Source organism: Marmota flaviventris, chromosome 4 (genome assembly GCF_047511675.1).
Source record: "Marmota flaviventris isolate mMarFla1 chromosome 4, mMarFla1.hap1, whole genome shotgun sequence".
NCBI lineage: Eukaryota > Metazoa > Chordata > Mammalia > Rodentia > Sciuridae > Marmota > Marmota flaviventris.
This window is the reverse complement of record NC_092501.1, coordinates 67,921,658-67,943,508: the sequence shown is the minus strand read 5'-3', so window position 1 is coordinate 67,943,508 and position 21,851 is coordinate 67,921,658. Positions and strand designations below refer to the sequence as shown.

At 31.0% G+C, this 21,851-nt stretch overlaps 1 protein-coding gene across 16 annotated transcripts in view; it reads right to left on the bottom strand.

The window, feature by feature from the left end:
* Pcdh15 (protocadherin related 15) overlaps nucleotides 1–21,851 on the bottom strand; it is a 746,672-nt gene that overhangs the window by 799 nt on the left and 724,022 nt on the right. For 4 of the 16 annotated variants that reach the window (XM_071610744.1, XM_071610743.1, XM_071610750.1 and 1 more), the window contains 4 exons: nucleotides 20,457–20,465; nucleotides 19,246–19,398; nucleotides 16,871–16,876; nucleotides 13,718–15,197 (listed from right to left, as the gene is read on the bottom strand). In XM_071610744.1, coding sequence (XP_071466845.1) covers nucleotides 13,718–15,197; nucleotides 16,871–16,876; nucleotides 19,246–19,398; nucleotides 20,457–20,465 — 1,648 coding nt within the window. Of the gene's footprint in view, nucleotides 1–1,157; nucleotides 2,037–2,995; nucleotides 3,105–3,959; nucleotides 4,031–8,353; nucleotides 8,393–9,936; nucleotides 9,956–11,901; nucleotides 11,968–13,717; nucleotides 15,198–16,870; nucleotides 16,877–19,245; nucleotides 19,399–20,456; nucleotides 20,466–21,851 lie in introns of those variants that run through there. The other 12 variants (XM_071610757.1, XM_071610756.1, XM_071610742.1 and 9 more) reach the window with 9 other exon arrangements.

Below are 21,851 nucleotides of genomic sequence, written 5' to 3'. Positions count from 1 at the left end.
AACACATGCTCTTAGATCAAATTACTATTCTACATGAAAAGAAAACTATATTATTTATATTTAACTTAGGAACTAATCCATTGTTTTGTAGTTGCCTTACTATTCAGGAAAGTTAAATTGGAAGCATTGAACAGCAGTAGATTATTCAATTCATGTTAAAGTTTCTATTCCCCATATTTGAAAAATGGTTTTTAAATCCAAAGTTGCTTATTTATGCAATGCCTGCTAATTTATTCAATGCCATTAGCCAAAATTTTGTATGTTTAATGCATTCATTCACTTGAAATGTCCTGGTTTTCTGGGTCATTCCATTCAGATGTTTGTTAACTTAGAAAATATATTCCCAGATTGCATAATTTATTTAGTATTAGTACACAAATTATTCAATAGTACATAAAACTGAAAGCCAATTATTCTAAACTTTCCTTTGGCAAGCAACGGAAACACAATGGAAATTTTCACCAATTATTTGTCTCTTTCCAATTAACATTAGAAAGGGCAGAGGGCAAAGGTTGAACTGTTCTATATTATTTTCTCAAAGAAGCCTTATTACATTTTTGGACTGGGTGAACTATCAATGCTTGGCACTGAGTCAGTCTATTTCAAAATTATTATGTTTACTTGCTCAGATAAAAAAATATTATGACTCCTACAATATGGTTTTAAACAATCCAGTTCAGAATAATGATGTTAACATTCGATTTTTCATATTTTATCTTATTTAACTTCTAACATTTGAAAGTGGCAGCTACAAACCATTTCTCCATGTAGCTATTTGCTCCACTCCAACAGATTATGTATCAATCTATTCTTATCTATATATAAAATTCATTCCAACAGAGAGATGTCACTGATAATACATAATGCCATATTGCATAATAAAAATCCTGCTGAAAAAATAGTAAGCATTGACTAGCTAATTACATGTGTTCCTATTTACTAGTATAGGAAATATTAGTGGATTTTAATCTAATATAGTCTAATATACCAATTTCTTTGGATATCATGTATCGCTTTTCTGGCAAGCTTCTGATCTTAAGTCAGATCAAAATCATGGTCAATTAACTGCCCTTAAAGAGTCATTTCAGAGAACACACAGAAGGCACTGCACGCAAGAGCACTCATCACTGCAAAAGTCCCACCTACTGTTCTCTCTTCTAAAGGGCTGTGTTGTAACCTTCAGAGTTTGCTCCTGGAGACTTCCTTTGGTTTGCCTTTTTGCTTCTGTCATAGGCTGGCACCTGAAAGCCCCAGGGACCTCCGGACTGACTTTCGCTACTACTACTACTACTACTACTACTACTACTACTACTGCCTAATTCTGATTCCTCTTCACTTTCTATGCCTCCTTCCACAGAAGCTGATTCTGCACTGCCCTCCTCAGGGACATCCTGAGCGTCAAGGTCTGCAGATTCTTCCACAGGGGTCAGGTCACTTTCTCCTCCTAGGTGTTCCTCCTCCTCTTCTACAGTGGGTTCTTCTTGCTCTTTGGGTGGCTCCTCTCTTCTACCTTTGACTTCCTTGACTTCCTCCACGACAGGCTTCCTTCTTGCAAGCACAATGTTTCTTCTAGCTTTTTCTCCTTCTGACTCTGTGGATTCGGATTCTTCTGATTCTTCTGTGGAACTCTCCTCCTCCTCAGAGGGCGTCTCAGACTCAGATTCTTCTTCTGTGGTCTCGGATTCACTGAACTCAGATTCTTCTTCACTGTACTCAGTATAATCGCTGGAGGATTCCTCCTCTGATTCTACGGTGCTTTCTGTTGCTTCATCTTGGTCTAGAGTTAGTTTCAGATAATCTTTATCCTCTTCCTCCATGCGTCTTTGCCACTCTTCACCCTCAAGGTCAACGACGCCTCTTTTATCAGCTAGTCCTCTAACTTTCTTAAAGATCATGGGGAATATCCTGGCCCTCTTCCATGCTGTATATGTGGGCTCCGCTGCAGGTGGCTTTTCAATAGTTACTACCACTTCCTCCTCCTCCTCACTAGGCTCTCTAATTTCAACTTTTGGTTTTGTAATTTTCTTTGGCTTTTCCTGAAAATTGTGAGAATGCAATTGAAGTGTCAGTGTGAGGATAGCTATGGTATGATCTTGTTCCATGTCATGTATAAAGTAGTAGGAAAGAATATGCTGGGTGATAACTGTATAAACTGTTTTACTTTTGGCTATCTAGGAAAATCTAGTGATATATCATTTTTTTTTAATTCAAAGGTTTTTTTTTTTTTTTTTTTTTTTTTTTTTTTTTTTTTTCATTTAGATCAAGAAAGAAATAGCCACTACCTCTTTCCTTTCTATCTCTAGATTTTGGCAATAGCTTCTTGTGTTTCCCTTTAGCTAAAGTCTACAAAGAATCTTTTAAAATCATAAAAATACATTAGTTTATCTGAAAGTTTACATAAAAATTGGCTATTTTCTTAAATTTTGAACAGGTTAGGCCTACTGTGCCATTCATTTGTTATTATTGAGGGGGACCTCTGCCAAATTAATAGTGTAGGCAAAGAATTTGATAAAATTGGTTCATACTAGTTTAGGCATGATTACATAATTTCCTCAGATATGTAGGTAGAAATAATTTATCCTTCTCCAATGATTGAAAGATGGAGACCATTTTTCATGATTTTTAGATATGCTAGACAGTGTAGGAACAAAAGTAGACATTTCATTGTATGTTTTTAAACATATTTGATTTTGTATTATATATTTGATTATATATTATGTTCATGGAGCAATATTTACAATTTTAGGAAACAAAATTATTGTAGCTTTTTCCAGATATTAACAGTTTATGGAAGGAAACAGATTAAACTATTAAAATTAATTCCCTCCATAGATAAAGTAATAAAATGACCAGCAATGTTAAATTTCTGTGGAAAACAAGTGGTAAATGAATAGTATTTTTTAAAGGTGGAAATAGTCTCTATACTGGTAGTCAAATAGAATTTAAAATGTTGTTCTTCAATATCATCCCACATAATGGAATTATAGTAACTTACCTCTTCCTCCTCATATTCCTCCTCAGCTTCACCAACCACCTCACCATATTCCTCCTGTCCAGCAGGTGGTAACAATCGACGTCGACTTCCATATTGAGGCATTTCATACCTGTAAAAGAAACTAAAAACCTTAAGTACTTTTTTCCTGCGGTATATGTAGAATCTACCATGAATGATCTCTGTTTTCTTCTTTTTCTTCACCATTCAGTCTACAGATATTATATAGCATCTATTAGGCTCCTTTTAAATTAGCTACAAAACCATAGGGTAAGAACTACTACCTGATGACCAAAGATTTTTGCCATAATGGTACCCTGGAATAACAATAAAGAGAGTTGAGTTATTTTAGATATAAGTTTTGAGAGAATAGAATGAGAAAAAAAGGCATAATGCTCCTTAATGAAGTGAATAATGTAGGACACAAAATATGTTCCTTCTGAAAGTATAATAGCTGATTCAGAACGTGAAGTCTACATATTTATACTGAAAGTTTTTTCAAACATGGTTAACAATGGAGATACATTCTTCTGTTGCATTCCTTTAAGCAGTGAAGTGTACATGTGGAGAAATAACGTTTGAAATACTTGTTATTGGATTCTTAAGTATGTTTTCCACCTTCTAATCATTTTTGAGCAAAACTTTACCTAGACTGGTTTAAAAAATGTTAAGCATGTCACATAAAGATAAAGGTGAATTTAGGAATTGAGCAAATATGTTTGATTTTATTTCACATTTAAATAAATATGAATAATTTTGATACATTTCTAAAATTACAATATATGCCAAATAGAAAAATGCTTAAAATTTGATTGAAATTAAAGGTAGATACATTACTCATTTTCAAACATAAAACTAATGAAATGACTTTGAAATAATAAATGCTAGCAAAGAAATCAATAAATGGCTTCCTATTATTTATAAATACTATATAAGATTCTGAATAAAAAAAAATCTGAAGATGTACCCATGCTCATAACTGTAATAATCTTGTCCATATTCCTGGCCAGGATCAATTCCAGACTCCATGGATAACTCCTATTGTTCAAAAAGAGAAATTGCATTTGAAAACAAATTCTTATCACAGTTCAGCTCGAAATAAGATTTCCACACCTAGAATTTGACGATTCTGAAAATACACCTGCCAAAATAACTATAATTAAAAGTGTTATTTAAACATGTTCCCTTTTTGTTTGTTTTCTGGCCACAAGTACTCACAAAAAAAAAAAATAAGATTGTATAATTAGACTTTACTTAAAGGAAAAGGAAGTAACTTTTCCTAATTAAAAATCTCTTAAAATTTTCAAATGAGTATTTTCACTTATTCCTGAATGACTTTTAAAATTACAAATAGTTAAACTTAACTGTACCTTCAATTACATTATTAACAGCCTTTGGAATTGACAAAAATTATAACATATCTGTAGCATGTTTTCATCTTTCCACCAATGGTTTTCCACTATTCTCCCATATATTTAAACTCTTTATCTAAAATTTTTTGATAATAATAATTTATACACTAATAAGAATCTGAGTTACTGTGTGATGTCTCCCAAGGATGTTGACATTTCAAGGCACTTAATGCTACTTCTGGATTTAAGACTTTAAAAAAAAAAATGTTTTACTTTGAGACAGGGTCTTGCTAAGTTGCCCAAGTAGGCCTCACTTTGCCCTCCTCTTGTCTCAGCTTCCTGAATGGGAAGCTAGAATTGCAGGTATGCATTATTACACTGGCGAAGGCCTTATTTAAAGGAAGGGATCCTGTCAACATTTCTACTTCTAAACTCCAGATTATACTGATTTTTTTCAACTATGTTCTTATAGAAATATTTTTTTTTCCTGAGGAATATATATTAAAATAATTTTCAACAACAATTAAATGATAAATGTAACTTCCTTATATTTGCCTTTTTAATTCTGTTTTGACATGTTAAGCAATGACTAACCAAATTAAATTTGCAATAGAATAAGAGGACGAAAAAGCATAGCTATCTACAGGAAAATGGGTTGATATTTACTTAAGATTATACGCTATTCCTAAGAATTAATTTCCTTAATACAAGTGTACTAATGAGATAGGAAAAATTGCCCTTCTCTGATGCCACAAATACATCACTTAGGAAGTGTGGAAATTGATACCCTGCATGATAAGTATAGATAATGACTTTTAGTTTTGCTAAGATTTGCCAAGCTCATTTAAAAATATTGAATTATTTGCCATCAACCCTTAGAGAATGCCACCGAAAATATGGGTTTTTGTTTTCTCTTGAAAAGCAGAAAGAGGGCAGCACAAATACCATGGTTCTACATGTCAAAGATCTAGATGGTAGTATGATAACTTCCAGCAAGCATATTCTCTTTTGGTTACTACATCATGCCCAACCGCATTATTCAACCGCACTATTCTACTATACCCATTATCATCTTAAATTTGCCACCTGCCTTTGTTTTGCATCTAATAAACTGCATTCTCTGATTCCTATAGTTATTTAAAGTTTGTGACTGTTCTGCTCTACTAATATGCTACATAACAACTTTACAGTTCACAAATACTTTGAACCAAATGCAGAGATATTCAATCATGATGTTAAAACTAGATTAGTTTGCCCATCAAAATTACAGAAATTACAAATAATAATAATAAGCAATACTATGTGTTGGGAGGAACATGGAATAACTGGGACCTTTATACAATTCTAGAGAGATGATAAATTGGTAAAACCCTTGGGAAAATGTTTGTCAATAATAGTAAAATATATGTATCTATTTTTCAAATAAATTCAATTTATAATTATATACCCAAGAGTATTACGTACACTTGTGCACCAAAATGCATTATTCATGACAGCAAAAAATCAGAACCAATGCAAAAGTCCATGAGCTAAATACACCACAATACAGGTGAATCTCTCAAACAGAATGATCAGCAAAAGAGGTCACATGCACATAAAACATACTGTATTATTCAACTTGTATGTTCAAAAACAGACTAATGTGTGTGCTACAAGCCAGTTGAGTGATTAGGAGAAGGGAAATCAGTATCTGGATGTCAACATAAAGGAGCTTCTGGAGAGCTGTTAAAATGTGTTTGGGCATTCTTAATATGTAACCATATGAAAGGATTTGCACTTCTTTGTAGCTACAGGATTTATTTCAACAACAATAGCAACAAAAAATAAGAAGCAGGAAATGAGATTGGATTAAGAAATAACAGTAAGAAATTAAAACAAAGTAATAGTGTAGATTTAAGTTGTTCAAACTAAAAAAAAAATGAAAAAAGATAATGGTAAACTTACATTTTTGAGTCATCTAACAATGTAATACTTTCATTCTTTTAAAATGCAATAAGACTCAGAATCAATACATTTATACTTCCTGACCAATGTGTCTTTAATGTAATATACATAGATTAAGACTTTCAAGTGGTTTTAAAGTGGAATTTTAATAAATTTTGATAATAATATATGGACATGTTTTTTTTTTCCTAGAGAGAGAGTAAGGCTCAGCTCTTCCTAACTACATTATATATCCAGCATCAATTACTTTGAAAATGTAATAAAGCAGAGACAAGACTGGCATAGGAGCCCAAGAAACTCAGCAAGAGAGTCTTGACTCAGTCAGTCACTCTGCAGTGACTTTTCTGGAAAAAGAGGATAGAAATTAACAGAAAAGAGTGACTTGAACTATGCCTTTTGAATGCTTATACAGCTCATGAATGAAGAGCAGAGAAACATCACTTCAAAAAAAGAAATAGAGAGCTGTGCGCTGTGGTGCATACTATCAACACCAGTGAGTCAGAAGGCTGAGATAGGAGGATCCCAAGTACAAGCATAGACTGAGCAACTTAGCAAGACCCCGTCTCAAAATAAAAATTACAAAATACTGAAGATGTAGTACATGTAACAGCATTATCATGCCACTGGGTTTAATCCCTAGTACTGCAAAAACAAAAAGAAGTGGGGGGGGGAAGCGAAGGGAAAGAGACAGAGAGAGGAAAAGAGAGGAAATAAAGAAACTGGGGAAGGACCTAGTGACTGGTAAGACCCCTGAATTGACCTAAAAATACAATGGAATGCTCCTCCTCTCTATGTACCATGCAGTCTCTTTTAGCATCTCTTTAGTTGGGAAATACTGAATTTTAGAAAATCATGCAAAATAATGTACTAAAAATGATTTTGTGGGTAGATCAAACATTTAATTTTATTTTAAAAATTAATTTTTGTTGCTGATCAGAGAATATAAAGTTTATTTGGATCTTATTATTATAAACATCTATGTAAACCAAAAGAACTATTGTAACTATCATTTATTGAATTTCATCCTGCTACATTCCAGTTGCTTAACTAGAATATCAATATATTGGACATTACTACCAACATTTTTTAGAATATGAAATTGATGTTCAGGAGGATGCATATCTTGCAGGGGTTTTACAGTTAATAATTGGTGTTTAGACTTTAACCTTGAGTTTTCTGATTCTATATTCTGGGAATTCTTCTCTTCATGTAAATTTTTGTTAAAAATCTTTAAAACCTGGATATCCCTGCCACCCAATCTCCAGATTATGATGACTCAATTCTAAGCAAGAAATGCCTCTCTTAAGAAAAGGTAGGATTCTGTTCTAAAGGAAAAGGACTAAAATGTTTATAAATGTAGCTTATAAAAAACTAAATTTATCACAAAGAAAAGTATTTTAAACTAGCACTACATTATTTTTAATTTTGGCAATATATAGACATGTTATTATACATAAATAATATGAATTTATTATAAAACTTGAAAATTTTTTTCACATTTCAGAAAAAAAAATATCACAGACACTGTGCAATACACATGTGCCCAAAGACAGTATTTTGAATCAGGACAGATGTCAGCATTCTTTCTTTAGATTTTGCCTAATTTAGGTCTGACTTCAAGCATGGATCTGTTGAATCTCTATATACTTAGGTAACTACTGATCAGATTCATGAATTGCTTCATTCAATGATGGCTTATTTTTAATTTTGTTTAGTTTTTTTTATATTTTTTATTTATTTATATGTGGTGCTGACATTCAATCCCAGTGCCTCACACATGCCAGGCAAGTACACTACCACTGAGCCCCAGCCCCAGCCAGATGGCTTATTTTTAATACAATATTATTTGCCTAATTTCTAGAGAATGATATTACACATGTGGAATTTGAGTTATCAAATATGTTTAGCATTTCTCTGGAAATGTAGCTTTTCTCTCTCTTGTAAAATTATACCATACTGGCAGCCACCCACTCTGTCTACATGTAAGATGAACATAAAAGTACTAAAGTCACATAAATATATTGTGAAGGTTTAGTAAGGTTGAAAAGAAAATGAAAATTGATACCTCTGGTTTAAGAAGAGAAGGCCTCAGCAGTTGTTGTTGCTGCCAAAGGAAATTAAAAGAAAAAGATTTAGAAAATAATTCAGATGGGAAAAGTAGGTTATGGTTGAGAAGAGAGGGGGAAAAAAGGCGACAGCTTAAAACTGGTTACTTTGGGATTATGATTCATTATTTATGTGACAGCTATCAAAAACATTAAACAATATTTTGGCTAATTCTCTATATTGGAACACTAAGTAATAAAGGATTCATTTGTTTAATTTCATAATTGTTTTAATTAACACCAAATTTAATAACCATAACAAAAAAAATCTAGAAAGATTTTTTAAGTTTCATAGCAAAAAGAACTATTTATGCTTCTAAGAGCACTTTAAGCATGATATAATTATTTTTAACAAGTTTATATATGTTTTAAATTGTCCCTCTTTTTTTCTCTCCAGTCATATTAAATATAATTAGATTCATTGGGAAGAACAATAGAACACAGATAATGATACAGTTGTAGTGTATTTGAGATCATATTCAAGACATGGTACCCATTCCTTCTACTTTTTATCAAAAGTCAATGGCGTTTTTTTACAAAGTCTTTTGTGAATAGGGAATCATTCACAAATAGTTAGTTTCATGATAATTTAGACTTTAACAGGATGAGACTAAGACATAAAGTTTAAATTTAGGATTATCAACTCTCAGGGGCTTAATAATTATATCACACATCTTAAAGACAACACTGGAAAGGTGGATAGAAGATTCTGGGAGATAATTCCATGAATGAAATATCTGTTGGACATGCACAATAAAGTAAATATTTAATTGAAGATTGGACATCTTATAATACAATTGTTAGTGAGTTAGTCTAGTTATGGTACTCATTTAAAGGTGAGGGAAGTTTTAGTTTGAGATGCTACAGTCATGCCTGAAACCTGATATTCATATAGGCATTCAACTTGATTTCTACATAATCTAGGATTTGCGCATCCTAAAATGTAAGACATTTAGATCATATACTTATTTCTCTTGACTAAGAAGCTATATGTTAAATTTAACTAGGGTCTCAATAACTTCATTGTTTACATTAATTATAGTATAGTGAGCCAAATGCTATTGAAAAGTGCCAGGTATGTTCTCTGTAGACTGAGTCATAGTAATGCAGTAGAAAACTTAAATGTACTAATAATCAGAATTTAAAATAAATAAGTCAAACTCCATTCCAATATAGTGATAAGAAAAAGTTTTAGATTGGTGTAAGACCAAATATTAAGCAATCCCATAATTTCTAAATTAGATTATAATATTAGAAAGATGAATTTAAGGGAGCATGACAGTACTGAGTAACTGTAATTCAGGACAAATAAATTTATCCTTGAAAATGTAAGCAATTGATCTTTGTTTATCCATTGAATCATAGTCTTATAACCTCAAAGAAGAGAAGCAACATATATAAAAGAAAAGAAGTAGAAAAGTTTATTTGCATGCTTTGGTTGAATTGAAGAATAATCATCTTGCTTCAGAACAATGTATATTAGTACTGCCTATTACACAAATAATCTCCCAGGAATCTTGATATAACACCATAAATCCCTTACCTCTGGTGCATAACCTCTCCTGAAAGGCAGAAATAAAGAAAAAAGAATTAAACACCCAGATTTTCAGATTAAATTATAGATAAGGGTCATTTAAAAGAATCTGAGTAAAATAGATAACTTTTACTAAACACTGTCTAAGTGGGAAATATATTTTGTGACATGAACAAGAAAGGAAGACCAAATTTTCATGCCTGAATTACTAAAAGCAGTTATCACCCCAGGCCCTCATTTTGTATGTACAACAGAACATACAAAAACTATTTTATCTAAATAGTGTATAGCAACACACATTTTTGACTCCGTTGGGATCAATTGGGATAATAATAATCCAATGTATCTCTGTCCTATATGAGCCTTGATCTATATAAAAAATATTCAGTGGAGAAAGATATGTTTTTTATATATGAAGAATGTAGTGGGCACAAGATGAAAAATTATCTCCATCACTAGAATTTCATCTTCCAAATGATGGCAAGATATATATATTTGCATATGTCAATTTGGTTGTAAGAATAATGAATTCAAGATATTAACTAAATTTTAAGGGTCAATTACACCATTAGAAGTAAAGTCAAAACATTATATATAATAGCCAAATATTCACTATTGCATAAATCTTAATAAAGGTCATGGACCACAAACTGGTGTAGTATTTGACCATACTTGAGAAAGAAAAAAGGGCACAGCATATTCATTGTGAATGTAAGTAATTATAAGAAATTTATATTTATTATGAATTGAATGATTAACCTAAAGTATTAAATTGATGCTGTTGATCATGCTATATGAAATTAACATACTACTATAGTGAAGATTTATTAAGAAGTCCAACCAAACAACCTTTGTAAAATATTTTTCAAAAACTCCAAGATCGTCATCAGATAAGTCTATTTATCTGAAAGCATCTTAAGTTTTTAACATACTGTTTGCTGAAACTGTTGGTGATAAAGTTAATTTAATATATTATAAATACAACTTTTTAAAAGAGTTCTACAGTAAATTTTATAGAGTGCCTATATGTTTCTGCTAATATTTGTGGGAATGATCATCCTTCTAATGCTTTTAAAAATTTAGACATTTTCAACTTCCTTTCAATTTCTTTTAGAGAAAAATTAGAGGAAACTCATAGTCTGGTTTTAATAATGATAAATGAGCCATGTGCAGCACACAAAAATACACAAACAAAACTAAACTTTATTTTCTACATATTTCAATTTCTATTCATTATCAATGTTTTCCATAAATAATAGATATAAAAATACTGTTTTTATTAATCTTTTTGTTGCCTTTCAGGCAGTTATTTATATTGCTTGGTTTAGCTCAAAGGAAGAAATAAAAGTGTTACAAAATAGAGTTAATGTTTATAATTCCCTGTATGTTTTCAAACCATAACTATTGATAGTTATAAAATCAGTAATATAATATTGATGCATTTTAATTTAGCATATATTCAATGATATGTATTTTAAATAAGATATCTAATAGCTCCTTATGTGTTAATTGGATCTCAATAAATATAGTAGAAAAATGTTCCCTTTCTAGAGACTGGTTGTCAGGTTGTAGAAATTAGGTTATTGAGCTTGTATACTCAAATAATATTTATAGGTCTCATATTACGGAAGATATTTTAACTGACTTTTATGAGGAACTCAGAGAACTCCGAATACAATGTGTCAATGAAAGACTATTAAGTATAAAACAGAATGAATGTTTCATTTGAAAACTATAAAATATTAAAAAATTTAGATTACACAAATATTAAAATGTTATAGAAAAAGGCAATATAACAATTTAATAATGCTTAAGTACTTACACAAAAATATTATTTGAATTTGTTATAATATTTTGTTGGTTACTAGTTAGAAATTTCATTATCAAGGAATTCTAAGTTTCACAAAAAGTTGTATAAATTAGCTTAAAAATACACACACTCACATTAAATGCTCACACAATTGTGAAAAATACCTTGTCAGAGTCCGCCAACTAGCACAAGTTCTCATGCATATGACCAGCTGCCAACAAAAACTCCAACTGAAGTTTTTCAGTGAAAGAGAGAAAAAAATCAGGTTCAAGAACCCCGAGCAAGAAATTACTCTTGTTTCGGATGAAAAGAATCTGAAGCAGATGAGCTAATGAAAATAATTAAACTTACAGATTTTTTTAAAAATATAACCTTGTTAATTAGTAATGCCAGATCAAATTCTCAAAGAAATGTCAGATAATATCAGGGCTGAACAAATCTTTAAGATGGCAAAATGCATGCCCCTCAAACTATGTGAATATACTTAATCAATTAACTATCAAGCTTAACTTGAATGGAAGTTTCTGTTATTTCAAAGAAATAAGAGAATCTATGATAACAATCATAGATTATTTGCAATATTTCTGCTGTTTCTTGGAACATACATATAGAGCTAATTTGAAAATGTACCTTTCTCTGGGCAGACATATCTTTTAAAATATTAAAATTCCAGAGATAAAAAAAATAATTGTACTTCCATTCAAAAATAGGGATTTCCACTAAATGAAATTCATTCCACATGTTTTATGGGCAAAACAAAGCAATTATTTGATGGTCACATACTATACATTATATACACATATACAAACATGCATATATATCATTGTATATAATAATATGTATATGCATGTATAAATATGAAATTGGGCTAAAATATGCTCAGTGAAGAATTTAAGAAGATTTTCCTTAGTTTAACTAATGTTTTAGGAATTTAACAAGAATAGAGCTCTAAGATATTAACAACTATTTGAACTAAAGAAATTTATTTCCATAGTATAAATTTATTATCTTCTTGCTGAAAACAAGGAGCAAAAGGCCTAGATAAAACTGGTGATAGTTCACCAAATATAATACCTCTTGATTTTGTATTTAAATTTAATATTATTTCATTTATTAAACTGGACATAAATATTTTCTTTGAAGGAGAATCTTTAAAATTATAATTAAAGAGATGATATAATAATGTGACAGAGCAAAATTAAATAGCACTTTAAACACTTGTGGGAACAATGAAATGTCTTACAAAAGTCAGCATCTCAAGATTTATTTGCATTATAAAGAAGAGAAGGGAATGCACAATGAGAAATAAATAAGACAGCAATTGAAAAAAGTAAAAGATTTATCAAATTTATGCGCATACTAGTAAGACAAAAGCAAGCCAGAGTAAAGGATGTTGTTAAAAGAAAACAGATGACTACATATTATAGCACCTGGGGTTTATTTTGAAACACCTAAGCCTGTCATCCCCTACATTTCTAAGTACATAGCATATTACTTTGGAAGTATTTCTTCCTACCAAATACATAGGCTTCAAGAGAACAAAACAAAAAAAGAAAAACAGAATATATGTTATGACTTTTAGCATATTTTTAATAGGCTATCTTTTCCTGGAACATTCATGTGAAACAATGATCAAAAAATAAAATGAAAGCATCAACATAATAAACAATCATTTTTGTGAGGTTGGGTATCTAACTTTCATGCCCATATCTCCCCATCAAAAACAGATTAAAATTACTTACTTTTCAAATAAATGTAGGACAAATAATGCTACTTTGTAGTTAAGAAAATTAACGCAAATCTACTACATGAGTTAGTAGTGATGAAGTTAATAATCTTTTAAGTTAAAACTATGGGAAAAAAACAGCATTGCATTGAGTTTGGGGTAAAACAGTAGAATCTTCTTTGATGGTCAAATTTGATGTTCAGCTTGAAGTTATGGTCAACAAAAGATTCACAGTTAAAATAAGAAAATCAACATTACAGTGCAGTAGATTGACTGTGCGATTGTTTTTCAATTCCCTCCACAGTATTGTTTGCATTCTCCTGGTTTTGTTCAGATGTGATTCCCATATTTGTTATCTCTGAAGTGCAAGAAGTTTGAAGTTTTGAGATGTTTGTGGGTGGACAGTTCTTTTGTATTTGACTGTACATGTTAGCTATTGATTTTTCAAGTTCTGCTAAGTTTTTAATATGTTTGAGGATGCCTTTTGGTTCTTTTTGAGGGTCTGTCTTACACACTGATTTTGATGTGGATAGGTGCATTGTAGCAGCTTTGATTTCCTTGGCAGGAGTTATATATGTAGTACATTTAATATCTGGTATACAAACACCCTCTGTGGATAGAGCTGAAGCTGAAGGAGGCTGTGGACATGGAAGAGGAGGAGGTGGTGGAGGTAGAGGAGGAAAGCGGGGTAGAGAAAAAGAAGCAGGGGGAGAAATAGTAGGAACAGAACGAGGAAGAGGTGGAAGAGGAGGAGGACTACAAGGAGGAGGAGGAGGAGGAGGAGGAAAGGAAAAAGAAAAGGGAGTTAGGACAAGAGAAGGAGCAGGAGGAGGAGGAGGAGGAAGAGGTGGAGGAGAAGGAGGGGAAGGAGACAAGACAGAGATGTTACAAGGATGGGAAAGATTTTCAAAAACGTTCCTTTTGGTTTCAATATCCAACATACACGGGGGTGTTTGTCTCTTAAAGACTGAAGAATTTGAAACGCAAGACCTTGCAGGAGAAAGTTCCAAAGAGCATTCAGTAGGAGAAGTGATAACATCAGACTCTGATTTGAGTTCCACACTTCTTGAAATAGTTGGCAAAGTGGAGAAAGAGAGGTGAGACCAAGAAGAAGAAAATGATGAGCCTGAAGCTAGAGATTTCAATTGTTCTGTTTCTTTCATAGCCAGTGGTTCACCTAGCCTTATTTCTTCTCTCTCAGTCAGATATGCATCTTCGGTTGTAAACAATGGATTACTACTACCATTTTTGTTGGAGTAGGTTCCATTGCTTTTATTTTCAGCTTTTTGCCAGGTGTTCTGCCATTGCATCAGATCTATGGTTTCTGGTCTGTTTGGAACCTTCCGCATCAGTCTCCTAGGTAAGCTGACTGGCTGGTTCCACATCCTCTCAATCTTTTCTCTTGGGCCCCTCAGGGACTGACTCTTGACTTGTGTTTCCACTAAAAATGGGTCTTCAAAATCTGTTCTCAAGGAAATGTCTGAATGTGTTGATATTGGACCTATATTTTCCTTATAAAGGGGGTTATAAGTACTTAAGCCGTCCTTATCGGATAGAAATGTGAATTTTCTTGTAGACTTCTGTTGGTTGTTTTTAAGTGATCCATCTACATGAGCTGGCTTGTGAGCCTCAATGGTATTGGAAGAAAAGGGCATCACAACTTGCTGATTTGTCCTGTCTTCTGAGAGTGAGTTATTTCCCCTGCTTTGTTGAAAATGGTAGAGAAGGAAAAGACTTGAAAGAAAAGAAGATAATGAAATGTAAGGAAACAATTTGTGACAGCTTTCATGAGAAAGATGTTTTTATGGTTCTCATTACTACTTCAAAATATAAAATGCCAAACAACACTAATTTACTGAAGCAAAACATTATTTTCAAATTCCTATTCTCAAAAAGATAAGGCAGTAAAATCTTGAGAGTTGGGAGTAGCATAAAAAAATTATTAAAAAAAGATGTGTCAGTCTCTAGACTGCTTTTTTTCCCCCGCCCCAGTTAGTTTGATACAGCAAAGTATCCAGGTCTTCACATAACAGTTCACTCATGTATAAATCACAATGCTCCAAATTAAAGACAAGCAACTTGGCCTTTGATTCTGTATCCTTGGCCTTGCTTGAGGATGCTCAGAGCTGACAGTTATGCATAAAAGATCCTTGGCTGTATCTGAATCAGTATATCTCCACTATCCTTCATCTCGATAATTCTGGCCTAGAGCTAACAGTACTCTGATCTGTGAGAAATTTTGCAAAAGAATACAGAAAGAGGTATTTTATTTTTCAGATTATGAGAATTAACAGTCCACAAACACAGAGGGAGACTTCTCACAAAATTCAAAATCACATTTGAATTTATGCTATAATCCTGAAGAGAGATGATCTTTCCGTTTAAATTTTAACTTAATTTTAAAACATTATAAATAATGCCAATTGGCCGAGGAGCTGCTGGTATTTCTTTCATTTAATTTTTAGAAAAAGACTTCCCTTATTGAGAATATTTACATTAAAATTATATGGCTTTAATGTCGTTGAAGATTTGCTCCTCTGTAAATGGTGAATCATAGGTAGCTTTGAGATACAAACAAATTTGGAAAAGCCAAAGAACACAAATTAAGTGCCTCTATTGAAAGCTTGGGGAACCTTCCTCCAGAAAGTTTGGGTAATGGAGTTTAAATTTGTCTCTAATTAGGGTTTACTCTCCAGTGCAAACAGAATACCAAATTTATTTTAGTAATTGTTTAATATTTACATTCCATTAAAAATGGAAATAAAAGGGGGGATATTTTGAATAAGAACTAAATAGCCACATTGAAAAATCAAGGTAATAGTTTAGGCAATAAAATGATGTATAAAACTAAAGTTGTTAACATGTCATGTGGCAAAAATACACAAGTTCTAAAAAAGAAAGCTAAGTGATGGACCTAGAGTTTCAGTCCCATCTGAGTGATTCAGAAAGTGCTGACAGTTTGGAATAATCTGGCAGCCAACACTTTTTATCTTTTCTGATCTTGGAGAGACATTTTTAAAGTATGTCAAAATTCATTTAACTGCACATTACTTGGTCATTGATTTTGTGGACATCTGGTCTTGATTTGCTCTCTCTTGGACAAAATGATCTAAATAATGATATCACATAATTTATAATTTAAGGGAATCTATAAATATTTTTTGTATTCAATTAAAAACAAGGATAACTTGAAAGCCAGGGTTGTCACTGGGAATATTGGTTTTAAGCTCAGGCATTTCAAGACACCAAAAGTAAATTGGATGTGGAAGATAAAGTTTTCCTTTTAAAAGAAAATGATTCTGTGGTAAAAGATGAAGATCACTGTAGTTATAGTAAAATACCATTTAATATATTCTATCACATCTATTTTCTAATGCCCTTGTATTAGAATGATATTATTTACTTACTTATGCCTATGTATCCACAGGTGAGAAAGAGAAAACATGTGATAGAAAAAAGAAAGTTTTAACTATAGTTAATTTGAGATGATTATAAAAATACTAACAGGAATTTCTTTAAACATTTAATACTTATATTCAAGAAAAAAATTCATGAGTTCTTAAAGATTTTCTGTGTGTTTATTAAGAATGATATTTAATAATGTCCTAAATAAAATCACATGGTATTTATTTGGATGTTTTATCACAAAAAATATATCCAGCAATGTATCTACTATATATATATATATATATATATATATATATATATATATAATTGATCTGTATGAAACATGAATAATTATTATCCTAAAATAGAAATTTTAAATGAGACTACAAATTGCTATGCCTTAACTCTAACAAATAGGTTAATGCACACTGATTTATAAAGAAGATACATTTTGTTTGGGAGAAATTGAAGTACCATGATGTACCATAGAAGTACCATGATGACTATTATAGAACAAATATTTAAACTATGTGAAGTTATTGATTACTTATTGAAGACATTTACAAAATGAGTTGATGTTTTTTATTTTTAAAAATGATTTCAAATAATTCACTTGGAGCCAGTTTATTTTATAGTACCCTATCGTTAGAATTCCTATTAAAGTTTTTGAATAGATAAGTTAAACATTTCCTAAAGAAAATTAAATACAAAGAACTTAAAATATTTTAACACATATAACTACAAAATATTTTACTAAATCTATTATAATTTTTCTAGTAAAAATAGTTCACAAATGTGGCTTCTTGGAAATCACCATTTTGAAACTACTTTGAATTCAGATGCCTGTCTTTGTTAAAATTCACACATACCATTCATTCTTATCATATAGAAACACACTTAACTTTACACATACTGCTTTTTTTCTTTCTAAAGTTGTTGCTGGCAGTGGTGGTTAAAGAGATTGAAGAGAATCAAATCATATTGGCTCAATTCCTACATTCACCAGTAGTTCAAAAAAGACCCTCATTTTCAACTTACGAAAAACAGTGAAAACATGTATTTGAAGCAAATATCCCATATTGTATTATTATTTTAGAGATAGAATGTCACATATTAAACACAATTTTAAATTTAGTTTTAGTCAAAATAGCATTAATAACAATTTTAACATTACTGAAACTAGACAGAATCTAGTATAAAATTATTAATATAGCAAACAAATAGTAATACCTCTGCTTAAACCATTTTTCTAATTAACAGGTGAATTTCATTATTTTTAAGGCTTGCTTTACTCCTACTAGTAAATGCTACAAATATAGAGATATGTTTCAGTCCCTCTACTTGACCAAATTCTAGTTAATAAAAGGGTTTCTGAATTTAATTTAGCTGTTTGCAAAAATTTATAAATATGCTTGGTAGTTTTATAGAACGTTACAAAGAATTACTCTTGAATTTTAAAAATATAAACAAGTTAAACATAACCAAAAAAATCAGATTATATGAATAGAATCATTTGACAGATACAGCTTTTAGGTCTTTTAACACTAAGTTGTCTTTTTTAAAGATATGACTTAATACTGTTTGGAGATTCTAAATAGAATAGGAGAAATATTGAGCAACCATAGCAATCTGCCGTATTTCACCACACATTGTCAGATTTTCTGCCAAAGTTTTTGCAAAAAGGTGAGATGTGACTATTATGTGAAACTTTTAAGAAAAATTGTGCCAATATTACTTATAAAATCAATATTAGTAAACAATGTTTGTTGCAAGATTAGGAAGTCCAGAATACTCTTGAATTTATGTTAATGTGGACTGGTGACCATTCTACAGTTACTCAATGAAATAAAAGTAAGAATAATATAATGAAAAATATTTTCTGTATGTAGTTGGACATTTAATACATGGATTCATTTCATGCAGATCTTAAGATCTTATATAATGGCACCAAATAGTGTCCTATAAAAGGCTATGATTTTAAACTATAGAATTTAGTTTCAATTACAAAATGGGGGTTTGGTTTTGATCCCAAATAAGGAATTACTGTTTTAGGATTGTTTAATTTTTCATCTCATGTGTAAAAACTTTTTCCCCAGATTTTTTTAGGGGGTGATGTCTGTATGACCATGACAACTGAGAGAGTCCATATAATATTAGTACCCTAAGTATAAATTTATAATTGTTTTCTCAAGTGCTACTTTTCTCTTAGATTTTTTTTTCTTTTGCTATTACTTTTAAACTTTGGTTCTGAACTTTTTTTTTCCTGTTTATATATAAAAATGAAATAAACGGTCCAACAGACTGAAAATGCATTTCTTCATCTGGTTAGAATTACACACCACTCTATATCCAGCAAAACCCATTTACTTCTCAAAGTTTCTGAAAGGCTACTTACATTGCGCTGTCTCCAAGTTCTTCATAGAGATGTGCCCCTGGAGGTGGTGGGGGTGGCGGAGGCGCTGCCATTGGAGCGGGCGCTGGTGCTGCTGGCTTTGCTGCAGGTAGTGCAGACTGAATTCGTGCTGTCTTGGTGCATTCAGCTTGCCGTCTTGGGTAAAGTAAGATTGTTTTGTAAAATTCATTTTAGAAATCATATGCTTTTTAGCAAGCTATCTTAATAATGAAGTTCAGTTATCACAGGAGCCCACTTATAATATTTTACATAATTATTTGAACTCATAAAATGATACTGTGACAGAAGCATCCTCATAAATATTGCTGATCTATAATTGTCCTCAGTTCTTTAAAATATTTGCTCCTTGAAGAAGGGGGAAAATTAATAGGAGTACTTGCAAGATAAATTAAGTAATAATTTTAAAGTTACAGCTAAGGGAAATAAGTTGTAGTATTGTATGATTGCATAGTAGGGTGACTATAGATAACACTAATGCAGTGTATATTTTGAAAAACAAGGGAAAAAAAGGATTTTTAATGTTTTTATACAAAGAAACTATATATGTTTGAAAATACAGATAAGCTTACCCTGAATTCAACATTACACAATATATGTATATATAAAAAACAATAAATGGAACTCCATCAATATGTACAATTTTATATGTCCATTAAAATTTAAAAATAAATTTTATAAATGTATTGCATAATTAAAAGTTTAATGGATCTCTTCATTAAATGAGGCATATAAAAGATATTTTTCCTTTATTTTTCATCTATTATGAGAAAAGTTATTTAAAAACTGTTTAAATACTTTTGACATTACTTCACAGAGTCTGTGAGGTGTGCACATACAGAAGGGAGATTTGGTTAGATGTTGTATTTTTTTTTTATTCTTAGGAATACTTGTGATTCTTGTGTTAGAGATGGATTACTGTTTATTATTATTATTATTATTATTATTATGGGCACATATTGCTAAAGGGTACAAATGATTAGAACACTCTATTTCATATTTACTTCAGTTATATCCAATTCTAAAATCAGCTCAATTCCATATATATCAAACCAAAGAGTGCACAACTATTATAAATGGCAGTCAAATAATTAGTACATAGTTTTGAACAGGATGACCACTTGATCAACATGATATATGGTTTCTATTTTTCTATTACATAAAATCATGTGTAAAATATCCATAATTATACTTACACTTTAAACCTGTTTGGGAAAGCAATGAGTAAGAAAAAAGAGAAAACTATATTAGAGATATTGTGCTCATAATATTTTAACATATGATTTATTCTAAATCATGAATAATTTACTGGTTAAACTCATAGTGACTGTTAATGACATGGTAGGGAGACTAAGGATTTCAGTTCAAAAAATGAAAGTGGGGAACACTTCATTATTACTGTTACAGTTATAAAAGAGGCTAAAATATTCATTACAGGAAAATAAATAAATGAGCTAAATGGAATAGGAAAAACTGGATTAAAACACAGTGATGTGAATTTCAATTCTAACAGAAATGAAAAATTGAAGATGATCTGGTCTTTCTAATTGACTTGTTGGTTCACTCAGCTTGAAGAAAATTAAAGGAATGAAGTGAGTCTTACAGGAAGCACTGATTACACTCTTGGCCTTACTTTGAAGCTGAAGCTGAAATTGGAAGGTGGAACTGCAGAGTAACAAATTCATGACAATTTTCATCATTTTTGCTTTGTACTTTTTTATACCTAGCAAATTTCAAAGACACATCATAATATAAAAGAATAGCTAGCCATTTTTATCTTATTTACAGGCAAAATTTGAAGGTACAAACATTAGGTCTTTATATGTTAGAATTTTTCTTTGATATATCAGCAGAGCAAAACTCAGATTCTGTTAATCTACAAAAAAGTAATAACTGAAATAATTGTGTACTAAAAAGAGAATTAAATAATCATCTATAAAACATTTAAGTATAAGCATCTTAATTTTTTAAATTTCAGACTGCTGATAATATCACATGAATGCTTTAGTTTTGATCGCTGTATTGCATGTCAAATATAAGAATTTTCTTATTAATTTTCTTTCCTATCAGGATATAAAATTGCTCCTTTGGGAAACAGATGGATGAAAAAGGATAACTAACAATACAGAATAAACTTGAAAATTAATATTGGATTAGTGTCTTAATAATCTAAAATAATTTTCCCAGTATCATTTGTTCATACCTTCAGATTTAGTATATTGATTGACATATTAAGGATACATTAAGCTCCAATATATCAACCTAAATATTATGTTGGCAACTTCACATTGTTTTTGTGATGAAAATATTCCTCTAATATCTTCATGTAGATCATGATTTTCCAACTTCAAGTTGAAATCACCTTACCATACTCAATTCAGAAGGAAGTTTTCAGCGTTTGAGAATTGACTTTTTCAGTAAACATTTTATGTAATTAATAACAGCTCTACCACTATTTCTTACTACTTGTTACATCAAGTAATTTATATAATTCATGATGCCTGTTATTTATTTTCTCTTTGTAGCACCCTCAGAGTTACCTAACTTCTTGACCAGCTTTCTATTTTTTTTTCAGTAGAGATATATTTGAA